Below are 11,832 nucleotides of genomic sequence, written 5' to 3'. Positions count from 1 at the left end.
CGCAGATCACAAAGTTTACGTACTGCAGCCAGCATCCTCAGAGTGAGTCAGTGATGAAGAGAGGGGGATCAGGCAAATATCCTGCTGGTCTTCCCCCTGTGCTCCGACAGAGGAGTTATCTAAAGATTAATTTGCAACATATAAATACTGACCAATACTTTCTGAGTGCCTTTGGTATCCAAACAGGAGTTCAGCAGCCACAGTCCTACACAGGTTTTGTACTTCCCCAATCACTCTACTATGAGCACCTTCTAGTAACTACACAGTATGACTGTGTGCAAGACACGAGTCAAATAAGAGCTCTCCCTAAAACTCCGTGCCTGTTACAAAAACCACTCTTGCCTCAAAGTGTCCGAACTGGCTCTCGGCTGGCTGAGGGACATGAGGCCAAGAGAGGCAGTACTCTGCCCAAATCCTGTCTTCCGTGAAATCATTGTTTCGCAAGATGAGGAAAAAACCTGCCTTGTCATCTTTCTTCTCCATTCTTTCCACACTTCAGCAGTTAGTATATGCTTACAGGAATTAGTACTACTACAACTCAGATGGCCAGATATCTAAGGAAAGCTCCTTTTATCATTACCCACCTGTAAAAATACTTTTAAACAAATAAACGTTAAGGTCCATTGGAAACCAGAGGATGCAGGATTCAATTTTACTTGCTGCTGTCATTCTCACAAGAGTCTTAAATTTATCTTCAAACCCTGGGCAATGGTGCCACGCTTCAAAAACGCAGTGGTGGAAGTCTGAACATCACCGGCGGAGAAACTTAGGTTCACACCGGCTGTAAGCAAAGTGAGAGGGGTTCAGGACCCCACCGCCACCAGTGAGACTACCCGCTGCTTTCTGAGCTCCTCCGCAAGGACTCCCCAGGGAGCCAGAGGTGCGTGTTAAGGAAGAAAATATAGATGTGTCTGAGCAGCCCTGGGTTTCCCCCCTCAGCTGACTCAGAGACCGTGTTTTCCAGCGAACGGGCGCACTAGGGGCTCCCCAAATCTACTGTCCCCCGGGGAACCGGGGCTCCAAAACTTCTGGGAAACAGGCGTTGCATAGCCTGGGGCTGAGGGAAAACCCACAGCAGGACAACCACCCGCCTCTTCTTCCCCTGTAGGCCATGCCTCCCTTGCCGGCCGCCCCTCACAGACCCCCGCGGCCGGCTGCCCCCCTCTGCCTCCTTACACACACCCCCGGCAGCTACTCGCTCGCCCACTCCCCCAGTTCCCTCACAAGCACCTCCATCCCCTTATATCGCTCCAGAAGCCGCCTGAACTCCCCTCCGGCCCCTCACGGTCCCCCGGGAGCCGCCCAGGACCTCTCTGGCCCCTCACGGCATCCCGGGAGCCGCCTGAGGCCCACTCCATCCCCTCACGGCGCCCCAGGAGCCGTCTAAGGCCCCCTCCGGCCCCTCACGGCGCCCCAGGAACCATCCGTGGATCCCTCCTTCCCCACGAGAGCCGCCTCCGCCCCCTCACAACAACAACCCCCCCTTCCTCGTCACCACCCCCGGCCCCTCGCGGCCCGGCCCGCGCCTGCGCCCTGCGGTGGCGGGGCAGCCGCAGTGCGCCTGCGCCGATCCCGGCCGGGCTATATAGGCGGCGGCGAAGGGGCCGGTGCCGGGTAGGGGAGCGCTGCCTTGGGTGTCGCGTGCCTGTCTGTGCAGTGGTTGCTGGCGTCACGTCCGGTTCCCCCTTCCCTCAGGCGACAAGGATGGAGGCGGTGGTACGGCGCTGCCCGTTCCTGGCCCGCGTCTCGCAGGCCTTCCTGCAGAAGGCCGGGCCCTCCCTGCTCCTCTACGCCCAGCACTGCCCCCGGATGATGGAGGCGGCTCCCCCGGCCGCCGCCCGCGCCCTGGCCACGTCCGCCGCCCGCGGGCAGCAGGCGGAGGAGGAGACCCCCGCCGCCCGCCGGGGTGAGTACGGCACCGGGGAAGGGGGCGGAGAGGGGCGGCTGCGCCTCGGGAGCCAGGCCTCTTCTCCGGGCACCGGGCTGGGTCACGGGAAGCTTTCCCGGGGACAGACCTAGTCGCCCTTAAGAAAAAAAAAAATATATATATATATCGTAGCAGGAAACTTCTGGAATGGGCAGCTTCGAGATAAAGGTTGCTTAATCCTTTAAATGTCTGTGGTAATTAAGCACGGGCATAAATCAGAGGCCGGCCGGTTAGGGTGTCCTGCAGCGAGCTCTAGTTGTGAAGGAATCCTCCTCGGTCCTGGAATGGAGGATCTGGGATTTCTCATGCTTGAGCAGTTCCTTCACCCCACCCGGTGACAGACATTCCTTGGGGGGTTCTTACCCCGGCACTGCGGGGGAAGCGTCGAGGCGTGCAGCAGAGGAAGGGCTGGCGGCTGAAAATAGCCAAACTCCTCGAAGGAAAATCTCCCCTTTGGGAGTGAGAGAGAGATTCTGCCCCAGAAGGTTACAGTGCTACATCTAGTACCTTAAATCACATGCCCCTTGGGTGCTATGGGGATTTTGTGCTTGTATAAATAAAATCTGACCGCTCAGTTAATCAGTTCTGAATAGCTTGTGCCAAATTAATTGCAAAAGTAATGGATAGAAAAGTTTAAGTCACTGTATTAAAGTGATGAAGCTCAAGTGCTTTCCTTTCTCCACCCCCACCTTAGAGGCCAAAAATGCCAAAGAAGTGGCCCAACAGAATACAGATGGATCCCAGACACTTGCCGGCCACCCACCTGTTGGTGCTAGCCAGAGCTCTGCTACCAAATGCCCATTCCTGGCAGCTCAGATGAATCACAAGAACAGTAATGTTTTCTGCAAAGCCAGCCTAGAACTCCAAGAGGATGTGCAGGAAATGCAGGTGGACAGGAAAGGTACGTATTCTGTGCACTGAAGCATTGGTTCCTTCTGAGAGCTTCTGGTGCCTGACTTTTCTCTAGAGTGTACCAAGTCTAACACTCATCACTTAAATTATGCAGGTAGGATTATGGGAGACTGCAATAAAAAGCTGTTGGAGAACGTAGGTGTTAATGACTTGCCTGCAATATTGTGCAGTGTTTCCCCTGGGTGATTTTGGTGCAGCAATACCCTATGCTGTATTTTCATGTGCTGGCTCTAAGTGTGTGAATTGAGCTGTTATGCTTGCACCCAAAGTGGATGCTTAGAACTGAAGAGCGCTTTACCAGGGTGCTGGTAGAGACAAAGGTGGTATATCCAGAGAGGGAAGAAACCAAGTCAAGGTACTAGGCAAGTACCAGCACAAATCCAAGCTGGAAAGCAAGAAGACTTTTTTGTTTATGGAACTAAAGGGTGTTGGCTGGCTCACAATCCTGATGCGGAAGGGCTGTCCTTTAAAGGAAGGAACTTTTCACCAATATCAGTAAAGCCTTGCTGTCTGTCACAGGAAGTTTATTTTGTGTTTCTGTTTGTTTTCTATGGCGTAGTTTAAAAAAAATCCATGCGAACTGAACAAAATACTAGGAACAAAAAGGAAGCAGCTAACTAGAACTCTGCCTTTGGTTAGGTGTGTACCAACTCTTTCAGATAAATGCTGTAGCTGTATAGGATAGTTTTCTGAGTCATGATGAACCAAGTGTGTTGTAAGGAAATTACATGTTGTATTGTCATCGATTAGCAAGGCTTTCCTTTTGTCTTGTGTAATGCAAAATTGTAAGCAAATAAAATAGTAGATCCTAACAGGGGCACATGGATTCAGGCACATGCTTCCTAAAGAATGAAGAGCTAGAGTTGAGTTCAGCAAAGCAAACATTTTAAGTAACGTACTTCATTTTGTTTCAAACTGATTGAGCTCACTGGAATTTATTACAATGTCTGTAGGTACAGAATTTGCCAAAATACCAACTGCTTCTACAGTGAGGGACATTGAGACTGAGGGAGAAGAGCAAAGTGGCTTGCTGAAGAAGTTTAAGGACATTATGCTGAAGCAAAGACCGGAAAGCGTCTCTCATCTGCTTCAGGATAACTTGCCAAAATGTAAGATTGTCTGGCAAAGCCCCCATAGGTCTGGTCTCTTGTGGTTATTTCCTGTGTGCTTAAGTCTCTGTCTCATTTCAGCTGTATCAACTTTCCAGTACGATCAATTCTTTGAGAAAAAGATAGATGAAAAGAAAAAGGATCACACCTACCGAGTATTCAAAACAGTGAACCGAAAGGCACAAATCTTTCCCATGGCAGATGACTATACTGATTCTCTGATCACCAAGAAAGAGGTGTCTGTCTGGTGCAGCAATGATTACCTGGGGATGAGTCGTCACCCTCGTGTGTGTGGAGCAGTTATGTGAGTAGTGGCGTATTCTTAAGAGGCAGTGTCAAGCTATAGTGCCCTGCAGAAGCTTTTGCGTGAATGCTTCTGAAGAATTGATTTCTGTACCATGCTACACAAGCTGCTTCTGATAGTATTAATGGTATATATTTAAGCTTATGCTTTTCTTTTGAGCTGGATAACTTAGTATTTAGCCCCAGGGCTGTAGTATACCTATTGATCACTGACCCTGCTCCTTGGATTTTCCTCAGAAGCCCTTTAGATCATTGAATGATCATAAGAGTAGTTTGGGTTGGAAGGGACTTTTAAAGGTCATCTACTCCAACTACCTGCAATGAGCAGATGTTACCAGATAAACTGGATGATGTATTGCAGCTGTATTCAGTAACTGTTTTCTTAGCTTATTGGATTCCTGAGTTGTGCAGGTTTTTCAAAGACCCTAAACTTAACAGCTGCGTTTTGCAGCCAGTTCCTTTTTAGAACAATACCAATTATGTGCTAGAGTGTTTTCAGCAATGATCCTTCATTCATCTGTGTCACACAGTAATACTAATGCTTCTCTTTGGGCCCTCTGTAGGGAGACACTGAAACAACATGGTGCTGGAGCAGGAGGCACAAGAAATATTTCGGGAACAAGCAAATTTCATGTTGATTTGGAGAAAGAACTAGCTGATCTTCATGGAAAAGATGCAGCACTGTTGTTCTCATCTTGCTTTGTAGCCAATGACTCCACCCTCTTCACTTTAGCTAAGATGCTGCCAGGTGAGATCTCAAACTGCACCCCCTATTTACCAAAAAAAACCACAACCCTGCCCTAAGCATTTGGGGGTACATTTCATACCCAACATGAGGATTCATCCTACTCGATAAGCAAAGTAATGTGGCTTTTTTTTCATGCCATATTCAACTCATGCCAAATCATAGCAGCAGCCTACTGAGATTGAGATCTAGGAGCTAGGAATTGCAGAAGGCATTAGACAAAAATCAGTCTTCTGCACTTAAATTTAAATTCCCCCTGAAAATGAGGCAGTGGGAATTTAATGTCCGCTCGCCTGTGAGTGTGAACCACTTTCCCTGTGTAACTTCAGAAGTTGAGAGTTAGATAAAAATATTAAGGACTTGGGAAAACCCTTCTGTATTTCTTTAAGCTCAAGTTAGCGTTAGTTTAAACATCTGAAATAAGCCTTAAATATTATTTTTGCTTCATGATCTGTAACTTGCTCTTTTGATCAAGAGCATTGCTTCCTAGAACATGCTACCCTTGCTGCCCGAACACTTCCCATACATAAAGCAATGCTGAGAATCAGTTAATGCGTTCTGTACTTAAAGTGTAACTGGGCTGTTCCCTCAGGTTGCGAGATCTACTCTGATTCTGGAAACCATGCCTCCATGATCCAGGGGATCCGAAACAGCAGGGTGCCAAAACACATATTTCGCCATAACGATGTCAACCATCTTCGAGAATTATTGAAGAAGTCTGATCCATCTACCCCTAAAATTGTTGCGTTTGAAACTGTTCACTCAATGGATGGTAAGCTGACATCAAACCCTTCTGTCTCCTTCCAATCCAGTTAGTGCTCAAATCGCCTGTATCTTAGGTCAAGCGTACAGTGCTATAAGAGTTTACATGAAAATAATCTTCCAAAATGCCTAGTGTTTAGGGATACTTCTGATATTTATCCAAGCTGAGTACAGGGAATCCTAAGCTGCCAATCACTACTCTGGTTCCTAGGTGCAGTCTGTCCTCTGGAAGAGTTGTGCGATGTGGCCCACGAGCATGGGGCAATCACTTTTGTGGATGAAGTGCATGCTGTGGGGCTGTACGGAGCTCGAGGTGGTGGTATAGGAGACCGGGATGGAATCATGCACAAGATGGACATCATCTCTGGAACGCTTGGTATGCACAGCCTGGCACTTTTACAGACGCTAAGGCAGCAAAGCTGCTGAGCAGCCAAATTAAGTGGGTTAACTCAAAATCAGTCTGTTCACATGAACTTGCTAAGGGCTACTGGGGGCTAGGATTTTTCCAAAAGCCCAAAGGATTTAAGTATGCCTCACAGTTTGAAAAGCTTGTGTTAAGCTGCTTACACTGTCTTACAAATCAGTTAAGGTAGCATTGGGTGGTGGTTGTTGTTCTTTAAACAAGCTATCAAAAAGTCCTCCAGTGGCATATTACACAACTCAAGAATAAATTCAGGTGAGAATGCTAGTAGGGTAGTACTCTATATTTAGTAGTACTTAGTTCTTTTATGTGAAATGGAGTGTTCCTAATCTAGAAACCTGAGATGGGGAGTTATGTAAAGAGATCTGGCAAGAACTGAAGCAACTGCCATTATCAGAGTAGAATGCAGACTTAGGAGTAAGTTTACTGCTGCAAATCGGAAAGTTGTTTAAACAGCTTCCAAAACATAAGTAAAATTTACAATCACAGTAACAACCTTGTTTGCTCCTTAGGAGCATAGGCTATTTCTAGCATCTCTGGAACAGATTAATTTAAATCTGCTGAGAGACTTAGTGTTGACTCTTGGGGTCACTACTGAGGTCTGCTTGATGATTGGGCTTATAAGGTCTTCCTCAAAATCAAAACTTGAGTATTTGAGAGAATCTTGAACTATCTTTGCTGTGTAATAATTAGGTCCATGTTAACAGGATTGACTTGAAAACAAAGCTGTAACATGTGCTTCGTAAATACAAGATTAGGGGGAAGGGTGGGGGATGGCAGCTAGAATTGTTGCCTGCCCTGACTACATTGAGTATGTAGTTAAAGTAACTCATTCCTTCAAACAAAAGGCTATAAGACTTCAAGCCATTCTAATAGGCAAAAGAAATAAGCTTGGTTGCCCCTTTTTTTTTTTTTTTTCACAGGCAAAGCATTTGGCTGTGTAGGAGGGTACATCTCCAGTACAAGTTCACTGATAGACACTGTTCGCTCATATGCTGCTGGCTTTATTTTCACAACGTCCCTGCCACCCATGCTCTTAGCTGGTGCCCTAGAATCCGTCCGAACTCTGAAGAGCGCAGAGGGGCAAGTTCTGAGGCGCCAGCACCAACGCAATGTGAAGCTTATGAGACAGATGCTGATGGATGCGGGGCTTCCTGTGGTGCACTGCCCCAGTCACATCATTCCAATAAGGGTGAGTACTCGGGCACTACAGCCCTGTGTCAACAGTATCCTGTTTTCCTGTCTATGATCACATTACACTTTCAGGTATTAGTTAACATTCACAAAGTTCAAATCTGTCCTAGTATTCAGCAGTGATGTGCTACAGGTCTGGCTTAAGTTGACCTCTGCCTGCTATAATTGTTGTAAAGTGTATGATAAAGTGTATGGAACCCACTAACAGTACCCAGAGAGCAAGGAGACTGGTAACAAGCTAGTAAAAAGAACTCGGGTATAAAGATCTACCTGCCTAGGCTGCAGTGGTGTGCTGGTGCCCAGAGGGTTCCACAGCACAAGCTTTTAGCTCTTCTTTCTGATGTATATGCTACTTCCAGTGGTACAAGGAAGACAGCTAGCCACAAGAATCAAATAGGACTAGTTAAAGTTGGGCTGACAGTTCTGCCACCTTGCATGTTTTGGTTGATCTTGTAACTCAAAATTTTGAACTTTAGGTTGCAGATGCTGCTAAAAATACAGAGATCTGCGACAAGCTGATGAGCCAGCACAGCATCTATGTCCAAGCAATCAACTACCCCACAGTTCCCCGTGGAGAAGAGCTGCTACGTATTGCCCCTACACCTCACCACACCCCTCAGATGATGAGTTATTTTCTTGGTGAGTGGATTCTTCCATCAGTGCAATGAAAACACTGGGTTGTCTATGTAGTCTTTATACTAAAGGTGATACTAGGAGACTCTTAAGTTTTAGATGCCAGTAGCTGGACTGTGTTTTTCCACTTGTGCAGTGTACATAGTGCATACTTCTGCACTTCACACGTCATACTCAAAGCAGGTTAAGGCCAGTGCACTGGCACACTAGACTAGAGTGTGCAAGGCCAGCGCAGCCCTGTACCCAGCCAGTTGTGTCACAGCCACCTCTGCTGGGGCTCTGCTCAAGCATTGGCCAAACCAATCTTCACTTATGTGGAGTCCAAAGAAATTTTCTGTCTTCCACTGAGCAGTTAACCTGTCTTAAACATGGATCTGTCCAGGGAAAGTAGCTACTTGATCCTGCCAGAAGAGGTAGTATGAGGATAGCTGAGACTTAGTTGTAGCCCAGTCACCTCACTCAAGAGGTAAATTATGTCACAGTGCATTCCTGTTATCCCTCCTCACTTGCTAGGAAAATAGGTATGATGACACTTCTCTTCTGCTCTACTGCCTTAAGACTTGATCTTGATCAACTCTTCTGTTCCTAACAGAAAAACTGTTGGCTACATGGAAGGATGTTGGGCTGGAGCTGAAGCCACATTCATCAGCTGAATGCAACTTCTGTAGAAGACCCCTACATTTTGAAGTGATGAGTGAACGGGAAAGATCCTACTTCAGTGGCATGAGCAAACTAGTATCTGTCAGTGCATGAAGTAATGGTGTTAATTGTATTCTTGTCTAGTTCTAGTACCCAGTCAGTAGCATTTTTAAATTGCATAAGTATTTTAATCATAGTTAAAGCACTACGCTCTGAAAATAAATTTCTAGAGCCATTATGCCCTGTTGTGTTTTTATTTGCTTCTCTGCTTCTCTTTGTAAGTGAAACTGAAGTGTCAGTGGTTGGAAGGGCAGCTGGGGGGAATAAAAACTGGTCTACAGCTTAATGCCCTTCAGCTGAAGTACTGCTTTTCAGTAACACTATGCCAGTGTTCAGTGAAACACTTCAGCAGTGTTTCCTGATATACTACAATGGATGGGTTTATTTCTCATGGAAAGAGAAAGAAAGGTATTTTTAAAAGGCATTTAAAGCTCCTTGCAAGCTTCTACCTGAAAACTTTTGAAAACATGCAGGTATAATAAGTACTACATGCACACTAAGACTTAAGTAAGAGTATGCTACTTAAGAAATACTGTATGATAAGCTTGCACACATTTATTTGGAGGCAGGCATTTAAAATGGGTTCTGCTAGATGCTGTCTCCCTCTACTGCCATATCCTTTTGTAGTTTTGTGCACAAGCATTCTCCCTTTGGTGTTCAGCATGGTGCTCACTATTAAGAAGAAAAAAAAAAGCTAATGGGATTAAATAAGTGGAATTTTGTGACTGCTGCACAGTTAGAAAACCAAGGTAGCTGGGAAACGGTAGATGCAAGTTACCTCTGGCTGCCTGTGTCTCCAAAAGTCTGCATGCTCTGCCCTCCAGTGCACTCAGAGCCAAACTTCAGTGTAAAAGCCAATTATCAGTAAGCAATCCAATAATTCAGGTCTCTGACAGAAGTAATTTAAGAGTATATTGGTACTGCTTTTGCAACTCCTCTGAAAAACTTAGGCCTTGTGCCTAATTGCCATGCTATTTAAAGCTTTCATGAATAGCAAGGGCATGCTTTGAACAGGGGGAAGTGATTTTCTGGGTGTATGGATGTACTCAGAGGTCCATATTGGCACAAAGTCCAGAGCAAAGCACTAAGCTGCTTCCTTCATGTACAGGCACGTCCAGTAAGTGCTACAATCTAGCTTTCACAAGTCATTGAACAGCTACTCTGTCCAAGTACTCTTGTTTTCTGGCTGTACCAAGCCAACCCCCAGCACTGCCTGTTGCTGTCACACTCACAGTATCACAAATAGGGAGACAGAAGCCCAAGTTAAAGCAAACCATCAGCTCCATCAACTGTAAAGTCACCAGTCATTTAAGCGTGTACTGAAGCACACTGTTGTTTTCAGAACTCTAATAAAAATGTGACTTCCCGAGCAGTCAAGCTGCTTTTTAAGAAGCCATGTGCCAGCCAGTCAAGTGGCTGCCACCTCTGTCACATGCAGGTGTTCCATGGGAGGGAGGAAACTACCCACCACCAGGCTATAGGATTAACACAGTTCAGCTCTGTTGCTAAACAAGGCAGTTTATGAAATGGGCTTGAGCGTGGCGCCACCAGATTACCATGGAATGGTTTAGGTTGGAAGAGACCTTGAAGATCATCCAGTCCCAAGCCCCCTGCCATGGGCAGGGACACCTCCCACCAGACTAGGTTGCTCCAAGCCCCATCCAGCCTGGCCTTGAACACTTCCGGGGATGGGACATCCACAGCTTCTATGGGCAACCTGTTCCAGTGCCTCACCACCCTCACAGTGAAAAATTTCTTCCTGATATCTCATCTAAATCTCCCCTCTTCCAGTTTGAAGCCATTACCCCTTGTCCTGTCACTACATGCCCTTGTAAATAGTCCTTCCCCAGCTCTCCTGTAGGCCCCGGTAGGCACTGGAAGGCCGCTATAAGGTCTCCCCAGATATCAGATATGCAAGTAGTTGCACCGCTGTTCGGGTGGATTAGCTGTGACACCATCCTGATCTTACTGAGGCAAGTTTAGTACTACTCAAGGGAAAATATAATGCCCCACCCTGACTTCTTTGCCTTGCCGTGAGCAGTTTGTGTCTTAAGACTCAATGACTATGCACCTTCATCACAGAGCTTTTCTCATTATGTATTAGGTTATATTACTACATTAACTTGAGCCATTAAGTAAAAATCCACAGATCCTACATCAACCTCTCCCAGAGCGGTGTCCCCGACACCACAGAGTGCCTCCAGTGCCATTCCCAGCAGCTGGCGTAGGCAATCGGGGGGGACGGGACACTACACAGAATGTGTTGACTAATATATATCCATAATTTGACAGTACAATGTTACTTCATTTCTAGTTTCTTCACTGAAAGCACTCAGAATTGGCCCAGTGCATTTTACATACCAGTTAATAAGCCCAATTTTTCTTTCTACTTTTTATAGCAGCTACTCTTCACCCCGTACTGCAGAGGAGAAGTAGTAAGACACAGAAGAGGTACTGGCTCTTGGGAATCTCAAGCATTATTCCAAAGAAGTCACAGGAGAGAACCGAATCCTACAATTCAAAGCTAGCGACCTTTGAAGTGACAGGAGCACGACTTACCTCTGCACGTGGCCGTCGGTCCCTCCGCACCCACCAACGTCAGATGCGACAAGTTGCCTTAAGTTTGAGCGAGGGTGTGAAAGCAGAACACATGCACGGGCAGAGGCCAGCAGAAGTCCATCACTTAACCTGCAAAGGAAAGGCAAATCCAATGACACACTGTAAAGGATAAATTTTCCCCAATGAAAAGGCCAAAGAACGACAAAAACAAACACATATTGTTTCCCAGCAAACAGAACTTGAATGGCGGGTTGCACAACAAGGGGTGCTTATGTAAGCTCTAGTTTTGTTTCTGGAAAATAATAGAGGAAGTAATCGGTAAAAGATGTTTAAAGTCTGAGACAAATGGTCCATGGCAGCGGCAGAGTAAGCAGGCAAGAACGCAGCTGTGAAGCCGCTGCTGACATTTGTCCGAGATGAAAATAATTCATCCGGTTGGACGTTGCATAGCCCTAAACTCACACCCACCTCCATTTCGCACCCTATTTACACAAGGGAGAAACCCCAGGCGGCACAGGGGCAGCAAAAACATCCCAAGTGCAAACAGGAGCACGTGTTCCCCATTGCT

The 11,832-nt window shown here is 46.5% G+C and overlaps 1 protein-coding gene across 1 annotated transcript; it reads left to right on the top strand.

The window, feature by feature from the left end:
* The first annotated feature begins 1,643 nt into the window (after nucleotides 1–1,643).
* On the top strand, nucleotides 1,644–8,881 carry ALAS1 (5'-aminolevulinate synthase 1). Its single transcript, XM_082487699.1, has 10 exons — nucleotides 1,644–1,906; nucleotides 2,622–2,828; nucleotides 3,793–3,948; nucleotides 4,030–4,252; nucleotides 4,815–4,999; nucleotides 5,589–5,768; nucleotides 5,970–6,134; nucleotides 7,103–7,371; nucleotides 7,850–8,012; nucleotides 8,599–8,881. The coding sequence occupies exons 1-10, from the start codon at nucleotides 1,705–1,707 to the stop codon at nucleotides 8,757–8,759; spliced, it is 1,911 nt and encodes a 636-aa protein (XP_082343825.1). The 5' UTR covers nucleotides 1,644–1,704; the 3' UTR covers nucleotides 8,760–8,881.
* The last annotated feature ends 2,951 nt before the right edge of the window (nucleotides 8,882–11,832 follow it).

Source organism: Vanellus vanellus (assembly GCF_965231255.1).
Source record: "Vanellus vanellus genome assembly, chromosome: 9".
In the NCBI taxonomy this organism is placed as follows: Eukaryota; Metazoa; Chordata; class Aves; order Charadriiformes; family Charadriidae; genus Vanellus; species Vanellus vanellus.
This window is presented reverse-complemented; position numbering and strand designations above follow the sequence as displayed.